This window comes from Geospiza fortis, unplaced genomic scaffold, assembly GCF_000277835.1.
Source record: "Geospiza fortis unplaced genomic scaffold, GeoFor_1.0 scaffold391, whole genome shotgun sequence".
NCBI classification, from domain to species: Eukaryota; Metazoa; Chordata; class Aves; order Passeriformes; family Thraupidae; genus Geospiza; species Geospiza fortis.
Window position 1 is genome coordinate 424,874 of NW_005054472.1, and position 19,941 is coordinate 444,814.

Consider the following 19,941-nt stretch of genomic DNA (forward strand, 5'->3'; position numbering starts at 1 on the left):
ATCGTGTCCAGTTCTGGGCTCTGCAGGTGAGGGATGGCCAGGAGATGCTGGGGAGGGTCCAGCAGAACCCACAAAGATGATTTTGGGGTCTGGAGCAGCTCCCTGATGGGGAGAGACTCGGGGGGCTGGAGAAGGGAAGGCTGAGAGGGGGGTCCCATCAATCCATAAAATATCCCATCAATCCATATCAATCTCCCATCAGTCCATGCCAATATCCCATCAATCCATAAAATATCCCATCAATCCATAAAAAATCCCAGCAATCCATAAAATATCCCAGCAATCCATGCCAATCTCCCATCAGTCCATGCCAATCTCCTGTCAATCTATAAAATATCCCATCAATCCAATACCAATCTCCCATCAATCCATTAAATATCCCATCAGTCCATACCAGTATCCCATCAATCCATAAAATCTCCCATCCATGCCAATCTCCCATCAATCCATTAAATATCCCAACTGTCCATGCCAATCTCCCATCAATCCATAAAATACCCCATCAATCCATAAAATCTCCCATCAGTCCATGCCAATATCCCATCAAACCATAAAATATCCCATCAATCCATTAAATATCCCATCAGTGCATAGAATCTCCCATCCATGCCAGTCTCCCATCAGTTCATACCAATCTCCCATTAATCCATAAAATATCCCATCAATCCATTGACTCTCCCATCAGTCCATGCCAATATCCCGTCAATCCATACCACTATCCCATCAGTCCATAAAATATCCCTTCAACCCATAAAATATCCCATCAATCCATAGAATCTCCCATCAATCCATATCAATATCCCATCGATCCATACCAGTCTCCCATTGATCCATAATCCATGCCAGTCTCCCATCAATCCATAAAATCTTCCACCAACCCATGCCAATCTCCCATCAATCCCTAAAATATCCATTCAATCCATGCCAATCTCCCACCAATCCATACCAATCTCCCCAAGGGATGTCAGGATGGTGCCAGGCTCTGTTCAGGACAAGGAGCAATAAACTCCCACACAAGAAATTCCACCTCAACACGGGGAAGAGCTGTCCAGGAGGATGCAGAGCCCTGGAACTGCTGCCAGGGAGGAGTTTCCCTCTCTGCAGCCACCCCAAACCCACCTGGACATGTCCCTGTGTCACCTCTAGGTGAGCCTGCCATGGCCTGGGTGATCTCCAGATCACCCCAAAAACTGCAGCCCCAAAAATTCAGTGAAAAGGACCGAGGAAAATTCAGTTCTGCTGTTAAATCTGAGATTATCTGATGCTGATCCTGATCCTGATCCCAGTCCCATCTTTCCCCCTGCAGAGTGAGCTGTGAGTGCCTCTTGATCCAAGGCTGCCTCCACACGTGCACATTCTCAATCAAGCCTCTTTTGTTTTGCTTTTTGTTTTGCTTTTGGGTTGGTTTTTTTTGTTGTTGTTTTTTTTTAAATTTTTTTTATTTTGCTTGGCTGGTTTTGTCCTTTTCTGATTGAATGTAAAATCCCTTAATTCTGTGCCTGCAGCCCAACCAGCAACTGCAGCTCTTTTTCCAAGGCTTCCCACCTGCCACAGCTTGTTTGGCACCAGAGCCAGGCTTGCAGCACTCGGTGGCAGGAATTCTGTGGGAGCAGGGAATGGTCCAGCAGCTTCTCCTCCCTCTCCCCCAACCCCTCCTCCTTTTTTCCCCCCCTTTTTTCCCCTCTGTGTTTGCACACAATGACAGTGATGAGACCCAAATGATGGGTGAGGAGGAGTTTTCATGTGAATTTTGCTTACAGAGCAGCACAGCAATCAGGCAGATGGTCTCTTTCTTTCCTTTTTGGATATTCTCCTAGTGGATGTAATCTTGCTTGTAATTCCAACAAGGTGGGCTCCTTCTTGCTCTCTTGATGAGATGGCTGAAAAATCCAGGCTGGTTCTGATCTCATGCTAATGAAAAGCTCCTTTTTTTCCCCCCCTCTTCTGAAACATGAAAACTTGGCTCTGCAGCCGTGGTGGAAATGAAGCTGCTTGATTGTCTCCCAGTGACATCATCCCAGTGTCAGCCACAGCCAGGAAATTCTTGACCATAAGCACTTCTTGCTTCAAAGTTTTTTTGCTCTTCTGTTTCACCCCAGCAATGAAATCATCCCAAGCGCTGGCTGCTGGCTTTTGGATGACTCTGTGTTCATGTCCAGGTCATGCTCCTCCTGCCTGAAGTGCATGGAATGGAGCAGTTTGCTGGAATTATGGAATTCTTTGGGTGCAGATTGGCCTTTATAAATGATCCAGATCCTGTGTCTTGTCTCTCCAGTAGCACTTCAGTGCCTTCCCTCTTCTTTGAATGATGTTATTTAAGGATTTTGGAGGGTTTTCATAGGAACAAGACCCCTAAAAGTCAGGGCACTCTGTTTTCATGTCCAGGTCATGCTCCTCCTGCCTAAAGTGCATGGAATGGAGCAGTTTGCTGGAATTATGGAATTATTTGGGTGCAGATTGGCCTTTATAAATGATCCAAATCCAAGTAGACTTCAATGCCTTGCTTTCCCCTTCCTTTGACTGATGTTATTTAAGGATTTTGGAATGTTTTCACAGGAACAAGACTCCTAAAAGTCAGGTTAGAATTCAGGGAAATCCACTGCCCTGCTGTTGAACTTCACCACTTCATTGTTGGATGAAATGAGTCTTTAGTACTCCATGAACAATGAATCTCCAAATCTCCAAGAAAACCCCACAAACTGTTACAATAATTTAAGCTTCTATTACAGCTTATGATTTAAACTATATAATTACAACCTGGTGATAAAATCTGCCTGGGGTTGAGGTGCTCTGTGCAGGCAGTGAGACCTCCCTGCCACCCAGCAGATGACAAAAACCCCACAGCTCTCCAAGGCTTCCCACCTGCCACAGCTTGTTTGGCACCAGAGCCAGGCTTGCAGCACTCGGTGGCAGGAATTCTGTGGGAGCAGGGAATGGTCCAGCAGCTTCTCCTCCCTCTCCCCCAACCCCTCCTCCTTTTTTCCCCCCCTTTTTTCCCCTCTGTGTTTGCACACAATGACAGTGATGAGACCCAAATGATGGGTGAGGAGGAGTTTTCATGTGAATTTTGCTTACAGAGCAGCACAGCAATCAGGCAGATGGTCTCTTTCTTTCCTTTTTGGATATTCTCCTAGTGGATGTAATCTTGCTTGTAATTCCAACAAGGTGGGCTCCTTCTTGCTCTCTTGATGAGATGGCTGAAAAATCCAGGCTGGTTCTGATCTCATGCTAATGAAAAGCTCCTTTTTTTCCCCCCCTCTTCTGAAACATGAAAACTTGGCTCTGCAGCCGTGGTGGAAATGAAGCTGCTTGATTGTCTCCCAGTGACATCATCCCAGTGTCAGCCACAGCCAGGAAATTCTTGACCATAAGCACTTCTTGCTTCAAAGTTTTTTTGCTCTTCTGTTTCACCCCAGCAATGAAATCATCCCAAGCGCTGGCTGCTGGCTTTTGGATGACTCTGTGTTCATGTCCAGGTCATGCTCCTCCTGCCTGAAGTGCATGGAATGGAGCAGTTTGCTGGAATTATGGAATTCTTTGGGTGCAGATTGGCCTTTATAAATGATCCAGATCCTGTGTCTTGTCTCTCCAGTAGCACTTCAGTGCCTTCCCTCTTCTTTGAATGATGTTATTTAAGGATTTTGGAGGGTTTTCATAGGAACAAGACCCCTAAAAGTCAGGGCACTCTGTTTTCATGTCCAGGTCATGCTCCTCCTGCCTAAAGTGCATGGAATGGAGCAGTTTGCTGGAATTATGGAATTATTTGGGTGCAGATTGGCCTTTATAAATGATCCAAATCCAAGTAGACTTCAATGCCTTGCTTTCCCCTTCCTTTGACTGATGTTATTTAAGGATTTTGGAATGTTTTCACAGGAACAAGACTCCTAAAAGTCAGGTTAGAATTCAGGGAAATCCACTGCCCTGCTGTTGAACTTCACCACTTCATTGTTGGATGAAATGAGTCTTTAGTACTCCATGAACAATGAATCTCCAAATCTCCAAGAAAACCCCACAAACTGTTACAATAATTTAAGCTTCTATTACAGCTTATGATTTAAACTATATAATTACAACCTGGTGATAAAATCTGCCTGGGGTTGAGGTGCTCTGTGCAGGCAGTGAGACCTCCCTGCCACCCAGCAGATGACAAAAACCCCACAGCTCACCCCCCATTTACACAACTTTGGTTCAGATTCCCGCTCTGGGAGCTTCATTCATCTGGAATTGCGTGCATTCATCTGGAATGGTGTGTGTTTTTCCAGCAGTGCTGTGACCTGGGCTACCATGCCAGCCTCAACAGGGCCCTGAGGACATTCCTGTCGGCGGAGCTGAACCTGGAGCAGTCCAAGCACGAGGGGCTGGATGCCATTGAGAATGCTGTGGAGAACCTGGATGCCAACAGTGACAAGCAGAGGCTGATGGAGATGTACAACAACGTTTTCTGCCCCCCCATGAAGTTTGAGTTCCAGCCACACATGGGGGACATGGTCAGTGTGGGTCCCTCCTGCAGCTCTGCCTGTTTGTCACCCTTGTTTTTGGTTAATTGATGCCCTCCAGGGCTGCCTGTTTGGCTCCTCTGGGAGATGATGTAAAGATTAAGCAGGTTCATGGCAGAGATGTCTAAATTTTGCTTTGTTGGCTGTCAAAGCTGGATGATCTCCAGAAATCCCTTGCAACCCCAAAGATTCTGGGGAAAGGAGCAAGTGCTGCTGTTAAATCCAAGCTGCACCTGATCCTTGGCCCTTCACTGGAGGTGAAAATGCTTAATTAGGTTTAATATTAAATAAGAGACCTACTAGGTTTCCTAAATATGAGTAGGAAACCTACTAGGTTTGCTAGGTAATAGGTTTGCTTCAACCTACAGGTTAATCCCCAAGAAAACCTCTGAATTTTGAGATTCAAGGGCCAATATAAGAAACCTAAATGCTGGGTTTTTTTGCAGCATCTGAGGGCACAAATGCTGCTTTTTGCCTCCTCCTTGTGAGCCAGGGCTCTCAGAGGACTCCTCATTTTTGGCAGGGCAAACCCCTCTCTTTGATGGCTTTATCAAGATGTGGTTGCTCAGCTGGGAGCTGCTGGAAGTCCCACAAGCTGAAGCTGCTTGTGGATGGGAGCACAGGCACAGTGTGACAATTTAGGTCAGTTGGTTGCATTTCCAGATGCACAGAATGCAGGATGGGCTCTTGCAGGCAGCCTCTTCTTTTGGGCTGGGGATTGCAGCCCCTGCTCCGGGCTCTTCTTTGTCTCTCTCATTTGAAGTGAAGCCTTCAGACTGCAAATGACCTTCCCTGGATTTTTCTGTGCTTCTGATGCTGTAAAATCGTGGGAAGAAAAGGAATTACCTGCAGAGTGTCATTCAGGAGCAGCTCCCATTCACTGAATCATTCATCTTGCTGCTTCTCAAGGCTGGAGGAGTGTTTAGAAATGCAGCTGATGGTGCAGCAGATTAAATCAGAATATGTGATCCTGTGTGTGCATGGGTGGGATAAAACTCCCCATTTCAATTCTGTCTCTGAAGAAACAGCCTCAGGCAGTGAGGTCAGTGTTTTCTTGTAGAAAACCCTCACAAAACCCAGAACAGAACCAAAGGGAAAAGCTGCCTCATGCTGTGGAGTGAGAGTTTTTCTGAGCAGCTCAGGGAACCTCGGTGTTCTGTGTCTGTGACAGGTCCCCACCCTGAGCTTTTTGATTTCAGCTGCCCTGGAATCATTCAGGAGTGACCTGAGCCTGTTGTTGTGCTGTGCAGGTGGCTCAGCTGAGCCATCCCAGCCCCTTGTGCCCCTACCCCAGGATGCCTGGCTGAAGCGCTGAAACAAATCCTTGATTTTTGATGTGATTTAATCCAAATACGTGGCACAAAGCACCTCCAGACTTCCAAAGCACACTTTGAGCTCACACCACTGAAAGCAGCTGATGTTTTCTAGCTCTTCTGTGACGTTGCCATCATGTGCTGGCTGTTACTCCTCTCAGGGAGGGAGCTGCACTTTGGCAGAACCTTCTCCTCGGCTTGAAATCCAGCTCTCAACCTGGACTTTAAAACTGAGTTCGGTTTTAAAGCTCAGCACTTCAGAGGATGTTTGTGTGTGGTAAATGCAGGAGCGATTGCCATGCTCTGCTGTGCTGTTTCTCCTGCAGGAGTCTCAGCTCTGTGCCCAGCAGCCCGTGCAGAGTGAGCTGGTGCAGAGGTGTCAGCAGCTGCAGTCCCGCCTGTCCACGCTGAAGATTGAAAATGAAGAGGTCAGTTCAAAACCAAGACTCAGCAACCCCCCTCAGCCCCTTCCAGTGGTTGTTGGGCACTGATTGTGGAATAATTTGGTTCTTGTGATCCTTTTGTATTAACATTTGTGGTAAAATTCAAGGCCAAAGCATTTTGTGCGTTAATTGCAGTGTGATCTCACAGGAAAGTTGGGTGTGTGGGGAGAATCCTTTAAAATCCTCCCCATATCTCTCTTCCCATCCTTCCCTTGATAAGACTGGCTGTGTTGCCAAGGTTGAATTTGGATAGCAAAGGGAAAAGGAAGAATTTAATGTTTTGAAGTGAGTTTGCATAACCTGAGTTAGTGATTTTTGTTTAATTGGCCATCCAAGATGAGAAGAAGACAGGAGTGGGGATCTGATCTCTGCACCTCTGTGTTCAGGAACTTTGGGGCAAAATTTGCAACCCCTTTTATGTCTAGAAAGTTGATTCTGGCCTTCAATTAAAATTGTTTGTAATTAACGTTTGATGCCCAGAAGATGCAGTTGCAAAGACAATTAGGGAATCTTGGTTCCAGCTTTCTTTGCTTTGAGGTTAAATTTCTTTCCATCTCCTCCTGAGATCACAACTGAGATGCTGGCAGGGAGTCCTGGCAGGCTGAGGGTGCTGCCAGCTCTGTGCTTGCATGGACTGTGCTGCTAATGAGCCAGCATTAATTACAGCACCCAGGGTGTGAAACCAGTAGTATCTGTTTATTAGCAAAGTGCTCCAGGGCACTCCCCTACATCAAACCTGGAGGTTTTGAGTTCTCTCCTCCTTGCTGGGCAGGTGAAGAAGACGATGGAGGCCACGCTGCAGACGATCCAGGACATTGTCACCATCGAGGACTTTGATGTCTCTGACTGCTTCCAGTACAGCAACTCCATGGAGTCGGTGAAGTCCACGGTGTCAGAGACCTTCATGAGCAAACCCAGCATTGCCAAGAGAAGGGCAAACCAGCAGGAGACTGAGCAGTTCTACTTCACTGTAAGGGGCTGATTCTTAGGGATTTAAGAGGTTTTTGGTTTATTCCTTTGTTTTGGGAAATTTTCCCCTGTGAGGGTGGGGAGGCCCTGGTACAGCTGTGGCTGCTCCATCCCTGGAAGTGTCCAAGGCCAGGAGAGGCTTGAACCAGCCTGGGACAGTGAAAGTGTCCCTGCTCATCCCCTGGATGATCTTTAGGATCCTCCCCAACCCAGCCCATTCCACGATTCTGTAATTTTCAATGAGATCTACTCAGAATTATCCTCACAACAGATTGCAAAGTGATGCTCTTGTCTAACAAAAACCACTTCTCTCATTGATTTTGGGCAAGCAGAGGAAGCGTGTTGGGGTTTAGAAATGTGTGCTCTCAATTATATGGAAATGTTTTGGGATATCTCTGTTGATTCCAATGTAGTCTGTGGGTAAATTGTGTCAAATTTGATTTCTTCTACATCTGAAAAAGAACTTAATAGCTTGTAAACATGAAATTTCAAAACTAGTGCAAACTGAAAGAATGTTGAGCTCTTTCATTTTAGCTCATCTCACAATTTCAGCCTGCTTAAGCTTTTCATTGAGTCGGTGTTTTTTACAAGATGCTTTTTGCTATTGAATTTCATGCCAGACTGGGTGTCTTTTTCCTTCATCAGATTGATGTTAAACCATTGAATGTGTTTCCAGTTTCAAAATATTTCAGAGTAGCAGATGAAAAATCATGGATCTTACCCTGGTTAATTTGTCATTCCTTTGGGCATCCTTCACCTTCTTCTTCCCAGAATGGTGTTGCTTGTTAAAAATCTGAATTTTCAGTGCAAATGGCACTAACTTGGCAGGGTGGGTCATTAGGCCATGGCTTAGAAAAATCCAAAATTGGATTGAAGGTGAATGTGGCTGTTGAGAGAAGTGGGTGGAGAAGCTGCTCCAGTTAAGGCAGGATTGACCACCCTGCCCAGGGTTATGGAGCTCGAAAAGGGATTTGTAATTGAACTCTGAGCATTTCCTCTCTGGAGAGAGCTGATTTGAGTTCAAACAGGAGAAGGAGGAACCCAGGGCTCACTTTGGATGGATATTTCTCTGTTTCATGGTGTTGGTTTGGTGTTAGAGAGAGACCCTCTTTAAGCAGCCTGATCAGATGCTGGATTGATCTGCTATTGACCAGGCTTATAAACAGCCTTGATAAGGATTTCCAGCTCTGAATCTCCCAGGAGCAGCTTTTTCAGTGTCTCACAAACCCCTCTGATGGGTATTAATGAGGCTTGAGGGCAGAGCTTTGTGTAGGGGATAAAAAACAAAGCGCAGGGCAGAACTGAGATTAAATTCCCTTTTACCTCGTGATGTGCTGAGTGCTGGGGGATAGGAACTTTGAGAAAAATGATGATTTGAAAGAATATTCCATATTATTAATGTGACTCAAGGAGGAAATTCCATGTGCTGCATTCCTAGGCAGAGCTCTTGGGTGAATACAGGGATGGGAATTTAGTGGAAGGATTGCTCGCTGGAGTGAGCACCTTATTTTTATTATTCCAGTCTCCAGACTGGAATAATCTGTATTTCCACTGGAAGCACATCCCAGTGCTGATGGATCTCTTGTTGGGCCTTGAAGGGAGATGTGAATGCAGGGTAATTTAATTTGTATTCAGGCTAATTTCAACATCCCAGTGTGCAGGGGAGGATGGCCCCAGCCCTGAGCTGCTGCAGGTGGCTGAGGCAGGGAAGCAGCAGCGACCTCAGGGAGCCTAAATCCAGCTAAAATCCAGCCTAAATCCAGCCAAAATCAGCTAAAATCCAGCCAAAATGCAGGGATGTGCTGCTGCTGCCATGGTTACAGCCCTGCTTCCCCAGCCAGGGACCCTGGCACAGCTGCCCAGCAGGGCACAGCTGGCACCAGCCCCACCTGGGCACTGGGACAGGGGGGAATGGTTCCATTCTTCCACCTCCAAACCAGCATAATTTGAGTTCTTAGGCGAAAGATTGGGTTTTTATCTCTGGGAAGAGGAGGAAGAGAGCAATGCTGGGTGGGTGAAGTGCTTTAGGATTAATTGGGGTTTATTTTTGCCTTAAGTCGTGGGGAAATGGGGGATAAAATCCTGCTGCTCCCGAGTCCTGCAGCTGGCTGCTGATCCTGTGAATCTTGAATTGTCATTCAGGTGAATTCTTGGTTTGGAATTATTCTTGGAGGGGTGAGAGAGAGGAAAATCACTGTTTTCCTGGCTGGAGGATGTGGAGCAGGGGCAGAAAAGGTTTTTGTGTGTCCCAAACAGGGAGGAAGGCACGGTCTGGTTGGGTTCTGCTTCATCCCACGTGCAGCTGGTGCTGCCTGGGAATCCTGTAAGATTTGGGCTCAGAGATGCCAAATTTGCTGAGATTTGGGCTCAGAGATGCCCGACTTGCTGGGATTTGGTTTTGCCTGGGAATCCTGCAGGATTTGGGCTCAGAGATGCCCGACTTGCTGGGATTTGGTTTTGCCTGGGAATCCTGCAGGATTTGGGCTCAGAGATGCCCGACTTGCTGGGATTTGGTTTTGCCTGGGAATCCTGCAGGATTTGGGCTCAGAGATGCCCGACTTGCTGGGATTTGGTTTTGCCTGGGAATCCTGCAGGATTTGGGCTCAGAGATGCCCGACTTGCTGGGATTTGGTTTTGCCTGGGAATCCTGCAGGATTTGGGCTCAGAGATGCCCGACTTGCTGGGATTTGGTTTTGCCTGGGAATCCTGCAGGATTTGGGCTCAGAGATGCCCGACTTGCTGGGATTTGGTTTTGCCTGGGAATCCAACAAGATTTGGGCTCAGAGATGCCCATCTTACTGGTATTTGGACTCAGAGATGCCAAATTTTCTGGGATCTGGGCTCAGAGATGCCAAATTTTCTGGGATCTGGGCTCAGAGATGCCAAATTTTCTGGGATCTGGGCTCAGAGATGCCCAATTTGCTGGGATTTGGGCTCAGAGATGCCCAGTTTGCTGGGATTTGGGCTCAGGGATGCCCAATTTGCTGGGATTTGGTTCATTCTGGGAATCCTGCAGGATCTGGGCTCAGGGATGCCCACCTTGCTGGGATTTGGAGGTGTAAAATGCTCCTGGCTCTGCCTCCCAGCTGATCTTCACCTCTGAATTGTCCCCCTGCACAACTGAGGGCACTCAGAGATGTTCCTGTGCTTTGTTCTGGCTGCCCTTAACTCCAGCTGTGCTGTGCCCCAAATGAAACCCTCAGGAGTTCTCCGGTAGTTTGCTGATTTTATTTTTTTTCCTTTGCCTGTTTTTATTACACCAAAAATCCAGGGTTAATGGATCTTTGTAATTCACTGAGAAAAGCCTGAAGCTTTATTTTGTAATTAATTTTTTTTTCGTCAGCATCCTTGCAAGAGGCAGGGAACAGAATGTTAGGCACGAGGAAATCGTAAAAAAAAATTAAATTCTGCAGTGGATGGGAACATTTTTTTTTCTCCTTTAAAGCAACCCCTGGTACCTGTTGATGTTTTTAATGACCTCAAAGCTGGAGCCTTGCAAGTCCCAGCGAGTGCCTCTGCCCTGCCCTGCCTGACCCACCTTAGGCTGGGCTTAAGTGTTTAGATCTGCTTCAAAGGGGAGCTTAACTCTGCCAGGAGGAGTTGATCTGCTGATCTTTAAGCTTCTGTTTGCAGCTGAGCCTTCCAAGCCTCAGACTGGTTATTCTTGTATTTTTTTAACTATTATTATTATTATCATCATCATCATGATTATCATTATTATTAATTTTATTAATTTTATTATTCTTATACATTTTATATTTTATTATTATAGTTTATATTTATATCGTTTATATTACATTCGTATAGTTACATTATTTATGATAGTTTTATTTTATTATTTTTTATTTTCGTCGTATTTTCTTTTTTGAAGTGATTGAGCAGAATATAGTTAGGGCTTGGCAAACAAACTCTACAGGGAAATTCCCCCCCCCAAAAAAAAAGCAATTCCTTTTTTGAGGGCGTTTCCTGTTTTCTTCCAAAACAACCAAAAAAAAATTGAAATATTAATAAAGGAAGCAGGAAATGCTGAGAGTTTCCAAAGGGACTTAATTCTTGTGAAATGTTTCAGTGTTGTCAGGCGAGGGGACATAAAGCACAGGATTTTGGCAGTTAATTAAAGCCATTTTTGTTTGTTGTGTCAGGGCTGGGGAGCCCTCAGGGCTTCCTGAGTTCCTGGAAGGTTTTCCCTCACCCTCACTACTGCCTCAGTGTGTACATTTCTCTATATATACGTTTAATTTATATTTATATATTTATATATTATTATTAATATATATTATATATTTATATGTTTTTAATTTTTCTTTATTTATTTATGTATATATTTCTACTTGACTCTTTCCACCCTGCACAGCAGCTGCTCCTGCACAGGCCAAGCAGGGTCCAGGCTCTGCTGTTGTTAAAAATATCCATTTTTTAGGGATATTTTTATATAAGACTGCAAGGATTTGCGGTCTTACTGTGCAGATCAGACCTGAAGGGGAGTGGATTGAGCTGGGGAAAGCTGGAAGTGTCCGAGGCCAGGCTGGACAGGGCTTGGAGCACCCTGGGGTGCTGAGAAATGTCCCTGCCCATGGAACTGGATGAGCTTTGAGGTCCCTTCCCAGCTAAAACCATTTGAGGGTTTGATTCCAACAAGAACATTTCATTGTTAGATAAGAATCCTCTCTCTGTGCTCATCCTGCTGGGGGGATTCTTAAGATCTCTCAGGATTGCAAAGAGTGCTCTGTGATATTTGCAGAGTTTGTGGTTTTCAACGCGAGCGTGTCCCGTTTGTAGCGTGGACGTGCCCCTGTGCAGCAGAGCATTTCACATGCTGCAGCTCAGAGAGGATAAATAAAACTGCTCTGAGCTGCGAGATAAGAGATGAAAGAACTACAGAAAATAAATAAATAAATAAATAAATTTTAAAAAATCAGCATTTGCAGGGCTGTGGAAAATCAGGGGGCAGCGAGAAAAACGCCAGTGTGGCTGTACAGTATTCCGGAGTAAATGTGAACTTGCATAATATCTTTATTTATTTTGTCCTGTGGATCATCCAGCACGCAGGGTTTGACAAGTAAAGTGGGGTGAGAGAGGTTAAGTGAGAGAATAAGCACAGCAGCAACATTTTAGTTGGTTCAGACAGGTTGCTCCTTGAGTGCATCCCACCCTGCCTGCCCAGGGATGGTGACAGCTCCTCTGATGGCTCCAAAAATGCCAAACACTCAGCTGATCCCACAGAGGAACAATGGAAATTGCCCTGCAGATGGAGAATAAACAGAATTTCAGAATTGTTAAGGTTGGAAAAGGCCTCTGAGAGCATTGATCCAAGCTTGGCTGGGCTCAAGTATGAGTGGCCTGAGCTTTAGACTTGCCCAGATATTTAAACCAGGACTTAGTTCGTGCTTTAACTGTGAATTTCGGATTTGTTGTCACTGTAAATGCAGTGTCACTCTGTAAATTCAGTGTCACTCTAAATTCAGTGTCATTCTTTAAGTGTAAATTTGGTGTAACTCTGCAAATTCAGTGTCATTCTAACTGTAAATTCAGTGTCATTCTATAACTGTAAATTCGGTGTCACTCTGTAAATTCAGTGTCACACTAAAGTCAGTGAAATTCTAACTGTAAATTCAGTGTCACTCTAAATTCAGTGTCATTCAATAACTGTAAATTCAGCGTCACTCTGTAACTGTAAATTCAGTGTAACTGTAAATTCAGCGTCACACTAAATTGTGTCATTCTAACTGTAAATTCAGTGTCACTCTAAATTCAGTGTCATTCAATAACTGTAAATTCAGCGTCACTCTGTAACTGTAAATTCAGTGTAACTGTAAATTCAGCGTCACACTAAATTGTGTCATTCTAACTGTAAATTCAGTGTCACTCTAAATTCAGTGTCATTCAATAACTGTAAATTCAGCGTCACTCTGTAACTGTAAATTCAGTGTAACTGTAAATTCAGCGTCACACTAAATTGTGTCATTCTAACTGTAAATTCAGTGTCACTCTAAATTCAGTGTCATTCAATAACTGTAAATTCAGCGTCACTCTGTAACTGTAAATTCAGTGTAACTGTAAATTCAGCGTCACACTAAATTGTGTCATTCTAACTGTAAATTCAGTGTCACTCTAAACTGAGTGTCCCTGCCCTCATGTTCACAACCCAGCACCCCCAGCCCTTGATCAGAGAGGTGACTGTCCCCTCACCATCCTGTTTTCTCCACAGAAAATGAAGGAGTACCTGGAGGGCAGGAACCTGATCACCAAGCTCCAGGCCAAGCACGACCTCCTGCAGAAGACCCTGGGAGAAAGTGAGTGTGAGCTCCAGCCAGGCTGGGCATTTATGGAGCTCCTCAGCCCTGCATTAATCATGCAATGGCCATGCTGATGTTTTATTAATTAATCCCTCTGCTCTGCATGAGGGAGATGAGTGGTGAACACCAAAATGCTGAATTTTAAGGCATTAATGTGCGTTTGTGTGCTGCCCCCTCCTTCACACCCATCCTGGTGAGCCCTTCTTGGGCCAAACCTGCTGATTTACTCATCAATTCAGAATTTTTAGCCTTCATTTGTGTTCCCCTCCTTCACACCCATCCTGGTGAGCTCCTCATGATCTTTCTTGGGCCAAACCTGCTGATTTTACTCATCAATTCAGACTTTTTAGCCTTCATTTGTGTTCCCCTCCTTCATACCCATCCTGGTAGTTCCTCATGATTTCTCTGAGGCCAAACCTGCTGATTTACCCATCAATTCAGAATTTTTAGCTTTCATTTGTGTTCCCCTCCTTCACACCCATCCTGGTGAGCTCTTCTGGGGCCAAACCTGCTGATTTATTCATCAATTCAGAATTTTTAGCTTTCATTTGTGTTCCCCTCCTTCACACCCATCCTGGTGAGCTCTTCTGGGGCCAAACCTGCTGATTTACCCATCAATTCAGAATTTTTAGCCCTCATTTCTGTGGCAGTTTGGCTGCTCCTCACCTCTGTGGGTTCAGCCCAGTGTTGAGCCCAGGCTTTTGTCAGGAGAAGCACAAACAGATTTCAGAGCATGTGAAATATGTTGCCTGTCTAGAGGGCATCAGTCAGGGGGCAGCAGCCAGAACTGAATATTCATTTGCTGTTGGAGGCAGAACAAAGGCAGATTTCTTTTCCCTTCATGGTATGGGCAAATCCCGTTGGCCAAAAACGCTTCAACTATGCACCCAAGTTTCCATAGAAACCTCCCTGCCTTGTATTTGCAGAGGAGAAGGTTTGAGCAGTCCAAATGTCAGGTCAAAAAGTGGATTTTGACTGGCTCAGCTCAGTCCTGGGTTGTGTCTGGAGCAGGGCTGTGTGGCTGAGCTGAGCTCCCCACAAATCTGCTGGATGAAAACTCAGCCAGCATTCTTTTAAATATTTAAAAGAAATATTTAAGTTTTTCAGTGCGTTTTCAAACTTTGTTTCCAGTTTGAAAACGCCCTGAAAAACTTAAACACTTCTTGCTGTAATAATTAAAGAGTTTTGTGTTTATCAGAGACGAGGGGAGGATGTACCTCGGTTTGGGTTGCTCATCTCTTCAGCTCTCCCGTAAGAAAAGGCAAAGTTTTGTGTCCTCAGGGCATTTTTGTTGTGCCTCTGAAGATGTGTGAGTGGCAGAGTGCTGCCCCTGGGGCTGATGGCATCCCTGGGTCCTGCCTGACCTCTGCATTCCAGCCCTGCTTCCTCTGAACCTGCCTGCCCCCTGAGCCCAGCTCAAGCTGTGCTGGGGGGGGAAAAGGAGAGGAGATTAAATGTGATTTCTGCCTTGCTGCGTGGATTTAAAGGCTGCTTCTGTTTTCTTCATTTGCTTTTTTGCAAACCAGAGCTTTGGTAGTGACTCTGTGAAGGGACCCAGTGAGTGTCAGGGTGAGCCCCCCCAAAAAACCTCCTCCTGTCACCTGTGAGATCAGGAGGAGCTGGGAAAGGGAGGAACTTCCCATTTCCCAACCCACAGGAGCAGGTTAATGCTTCAAACTGGGGACCATGCCTAGATTTATCCATAAAATGTCGCTTAATTGGGAAATGGGCAAATAAAATTCCCTCCACACGTCCCCAGAGCACGGTTAGGAGCTCTGCAGGAGAATGTGCCTCCAGCTGTGTGCCTTCAGTGCCTGGGAGCTTCAGGGGGTTGCTGGTTTTTATTCTCCTCCCTGCCCCATCCTCAGGTGACATTTTTTAGTCGTGGTGACGCAAATTGCCTTAATCTGAAGATGACAAGTTCCGGCAATAAAAGTAGCAGCAAGTCCTCCTCTCTGCAAGTAATTATGTCCCTGCCTCCTGTCCCCATTTGTCACCCTAATGCAGGAGCCCCTTGATGCTGCCACAGTAATTTCTCTGTATGAATATTCCACGGTGAAAAGAAGGGGACAGATGGCTGGAAATTCTGCTGCAGAATAACATTTTCATGTAAATTATGCACTGTTTTGGCTTTTACGTGGGGAGAGCAAAAGTGGCTATCAAGATGTGCTCAGCTAATTGTCAGCCATCAGCAATTAGCTGCTTCCCTCACTCCTCCTTCCACCTCCCCAGGAGCAGGAAGACAACAGGAGGGAAGGTGGATTTTCAGCTGCTGGGAATCAGTGTGGTTTCACTGATTTTTATTTTTTTTTTTTTTGCACTAAAAAAAATGTTCCTGTCCCGCTCCCAGCAGCACATCCTCCTCTCTGCTGCCTCTTCTGTTGTGATGTTTTAGGTGATGCTGAATTAGCAAGTCCCTGAGCTTGGCTGCCGCTTCCACCAAAACTCAGCACAAGTTAATGGAGTGTTTTTTATAAATATGTTTATAAAAATCACCACCGAACGTCTGTCTCTGAAAATAGCTCTGGTGCCAGCACGTTCAGGCTGTGGGCTGACAAATCTGGGAATGTTTGCACTCTTCCTCAGGGGCTGGGGGAAGTGGAATCTCTTGCCCCACCAGTTCCCCTGGGAGGAGGGAGGGAGGGACTGACAAGCCCAGTTGTTTTTTGGCAGAAGCCAACAATTAGAATGCTCGGGGAGGTAATTTCTATTTAAAACCGAGAATTCACGTGGATAGGAGTGCTTGGACAGCCTGAGCTGGCTCCTGGTTGTGTTTGGTGCAGCTGAGCTGGCAGGGATGGCTTTGGTGCTGTCCTTGGGTCTCTCCTCTGCTTCACTCCCTCTCCTTCCTAAATTCTCTGTACAGAAATAATTGAAAGCATTTTCCCATTCCTCCCTCCTCACTCTGGATTTCTTTGTCTCCTCCACAGGTCAGCGGACAGACTGTGCCCTGGCCAGGTAGGTGTGGCTCAGGGAATTGTGGTTTTTAAGGAAAATCTGATGCAAATTGGTCATTCCAGATCAGTTACCAGCCCAGAAAATGTGTCTGTTAGAAAAATACACTGATTTTAGAGTCACAGAATGGAATCATGGAGTGGTTTGGGTGGGAAGGGACATTAAAGCTCATCCAGTGCCACCTTCCACTGTGCCAGATGCTCCAAATCCCATCCAGCCTGGCCTGGAACACTTTTAGTTTCTGAGACCTCTCAGCTTCTCAGGAGAAAAAATCCAAGCAAAAGTATTTTTCAGAAAATATATCTGTGACAGGCCACACCATTGTTTTCCAGTTGTTCAGTAACTAAAGTATCTCAGAGCTTGCTTTCATTTCAATCTCACTGATAGTTTCCAAATTCTAAAAATCTTTGGCCAAACAATCATATTTATAAAGCTTTCCTGTTTCATCTTCCCCAACATCTCTCCCATTTTGATGAACAGCTAAAATATTAGACACTTATTCATAATTTTTTGCACACACTGAAGTATACAGAATACTGCTACTAAAACTACAATTATTACTATCAGACTAACCAAACCTATTTTACAAAGTTCCTTTAGCCAAAGTGCAAAGCTCCAACCACCAAACAAACAGTCTAAGCAAGAAATCCCCATGTCCAAAGTGATGGATTCAGGAGCTTTCTTTCAGTTTCTATAGTCTCAAAATCTTTGGCCAAACAATCATATTTATAAAGCTTTCCTGTTCCATCTTCCCCAACATCTCTCCCATTCTGATGAACAACTAAACTTACCATTTTTTGCACACACTGAAACATACAGAATACTGCTACTAAAACTACAATTATTACTATCAGAATAACCAAACCTATTTTACAAAGTTCCTTTAGCCAAAGTGAAAAGCTCCAACCACCAAACAAACTGTCTAAGCAAGAAACCCCCATGTCCAAAGTGATGGATTCAGGGGGCTCTGGGGCTGGGCCAGGGGCTGTGCATCCTCCTGCCTCGTTAACAAAAGCAAGGTGATTACCACCAGCGTGGACTCATTACTGCTGTTCCCATTCCTCACTGCAAAGCAAAACTGACAGCTCCTAATTAGCCCCTGACATCTGTAATAATAAAATATTATTCATCATGAAACGATTTTAAATATCAAAGAATCGTGCTGGCTAACAGTTTAAAACCCACCTCATTGTCTGTGACAGCCCGTGGAATTGGATTTTTTAAAATTTTCTTTATTCTTCGTTCAGTGTTTTTGATTTTTTTTTTTTTTACAAAAGGAATTTCCTCCAAATTAACACATTGTACAGGCTTTTAAAAAAAATCACACTTCTAATCCCCTCATTTATAATTCAGCAGCCATCTGCCCTGGCAGGGCATTGGCTGCAATGATCCATTAGGGCCTCTCTGCCATTATCTCCCTTGCTTTCATTTTTACAAGAAACTAAAGGAATTTTAAACCCCAGCAATAAATTTTGAGGGGAAAACCCTGAACAGAGCAAAGCTTTTTTCCTATTTTTCTACCATTAATGTCTTAAAACACCGACAAATGAGAGCAGACAGACAAGGCTGCCGTGTGCTGCAGTTCCAGGGGGGGTTTAATGTTATTTATTTATTTGAAATAATATCAAAACCATCATAAAGACTCCACTGTGAACAGCACAGCCTGCTCCTAGCTGCTCTTCCCTGTGCAATTTATATCAAACTTCATCTCCTGCAAGCAGCCCTGCATCCTGGGATTGTGTCTGGTCAAAATTAAAATATCTGCGGGAATTTTTTTTTTTGTCAGGGCTCCCTTGTGCCTCGTGCAGGTTTTGAGTGATTTAAAAAGTCACTTACAATTTTTCTGGAGGTCCATAACTGGAGTGAGGCTCTGAAATTATGATTGACTGGGATTTTTTTGCTCTGGAATTCTGGTTTACTGGGATTTCTGGCTCTGGAATTTTGGTTGACTGGGATTTCTGGCCCTGGAATTTTGGTTTACTGGGATTTCTGGCTCTGGAATTATGATTGGGATTTCTGGTTCTGGAATTGTGTTTTACTGGGATTTCTGACCCTGGAATTTTGGTTTACTGGGATTTCTGGCTCTGGAATGATGATTGACTGGGATTTCTGGCTCTGGAATTTTGGTGCACTGGGATTTTGGGCTCTGGGATTTTGGTTTACTGGGATTTCTGGCTCTGGAATTATGATTGGGATCTCTGGCTCTGGAATTATGATTGACTTGGATTCTTGGCTCTGGAATTTTGGTTTACTGGGATTTCTGGCTCTGGAATTTTGATGCACTGGGATTTCTGGCTCTGGAATTATGATTGACTGGGATTTCTGGCTCTGGAATTATGATTGACTGGGATTTCTGGCTCTGGAATTATGATTGACTGGGATTTCTGGCTCTGGAATTATGATTGACTGGGATTTCTGGCTCTGGAATTATGATTGACTGGGATTTCTGGCTCTGGAATTATGATTGACTGGGATTTCTGGCTCTGGAATTTTGGTTTACTGAGATTTCTGACCCTGGAATTGTGTTGTACTGGAATTTTGGTTTACTGGGATTTCTGGCTCAGGAATTTTGGTGCACTGGGATTTCTGGCTCCTTCCCTGCTCCAGCACGTGGCCGGGAGCTCTGGAGGGATGAGCTGGTGATGGGGGAGGATTTTCCTGATTTTCTGTTCTTTTTTTCCCCCTCCTGCACCCCTGGACCAGTGGCAGGCGCAGCTCCACCGTGAGGAAGCAGGTAATTATTAAAACAATAATTAAAACAATTAACATTTCCCTCAGTAACGAGGCAGGGATGTGGTGCAGGAAGAGGACGAACAGTGAAAAACAATTTCTTTATCTTTATCTCCCTGTCTTCCTTGGACCTTTTCAGTCTTGTTGGAGAAATCCCTCAAACTTGGATCCAGAACCTCGTTCATTTTCCGTGGCAAAATTAAGAATTGCTTTTACTTTGTGTTTTGACAGACCTGGAATAAAAAATGGAAAACTCATTCATTTTCCATGACAAAATTTAAAATTATTCTGTGTTTTGACAGACCTGGAATCAACAATCCAAAATCTCTTCATTTTCCATGGCAAAATTTAAAATTACCTGGAATCAAAAACCCAAAACCTTGCTCATTTTCCAAGACAAAATTTAAAAATTTAAAATTTCAAACTGCTCTCTTGTTGTGCCTTCCTGTAATAAAGATTTACAAAGCCTGGCTTTGTGTCCCTGGCCTTGGGGATAAAATGTTGGGTTTTGGTACCCAAGTGAGCTAAAATGTGGTTTTTTGAGATAGGGAGGACCCAAAAAAATCTCTTGTTGATACTTTAAGGATAAAGTTTGGGAATTCCAATTCAGTGTTGGGACTTTGGAGTTTTGGGATAAAGAGAGCAAGGTGTGATCTTGGTGTGCAGAGTCAAATCTTTCTCATTTTTATTATTTTTTATTTTTTTTCCCTCTTCACTCTGCTGCTCCTGCTGGGATTCC

The 19,941-nt window shown here is 44.6% G+C and overlaps 1 protein-coding gene across 1 annotated transcript in view; it reads left to right on the plus strand.

Moving 5' to 3' along the window:
* Positions 1 to 19,941, plus strand: part of SRGAP2 (SLIT-ROBO Rho GTPase activating protein 2) — a 134,623-nt gene that overhangs the window by 81,404 nt on the left and 33,278 nt on the right. The window contains exons 7-12 of the mRNA XM_014309955.2: positions 4,263 to 4,487; positions 6,136 to 6,237; positions 7,025 to 7,222; positions 13,430 to 13,514; positions 16,448 to 16,475; positions 19,176 to 19,249. Coding sequence (XP_014165430.1) covers positions 4,263 to 4,487; positions 6,136 to 6,237; positions 7,025 to 7,222; positions 13,430 to 13,514; positions 16,448 to 16,475; positions 19,176 to 19,249 — 712 coding nt within the window. The remainder of the gene's footprint in view (positions 1 to 4,262; positions 4,488 to 6,135; positions 6,238 to 7,024; positions 7,223 to 13,429; positions 13,515 to 16,447; positions 16,476 to 19,175; positions 19,250 to 19,941) is intronic.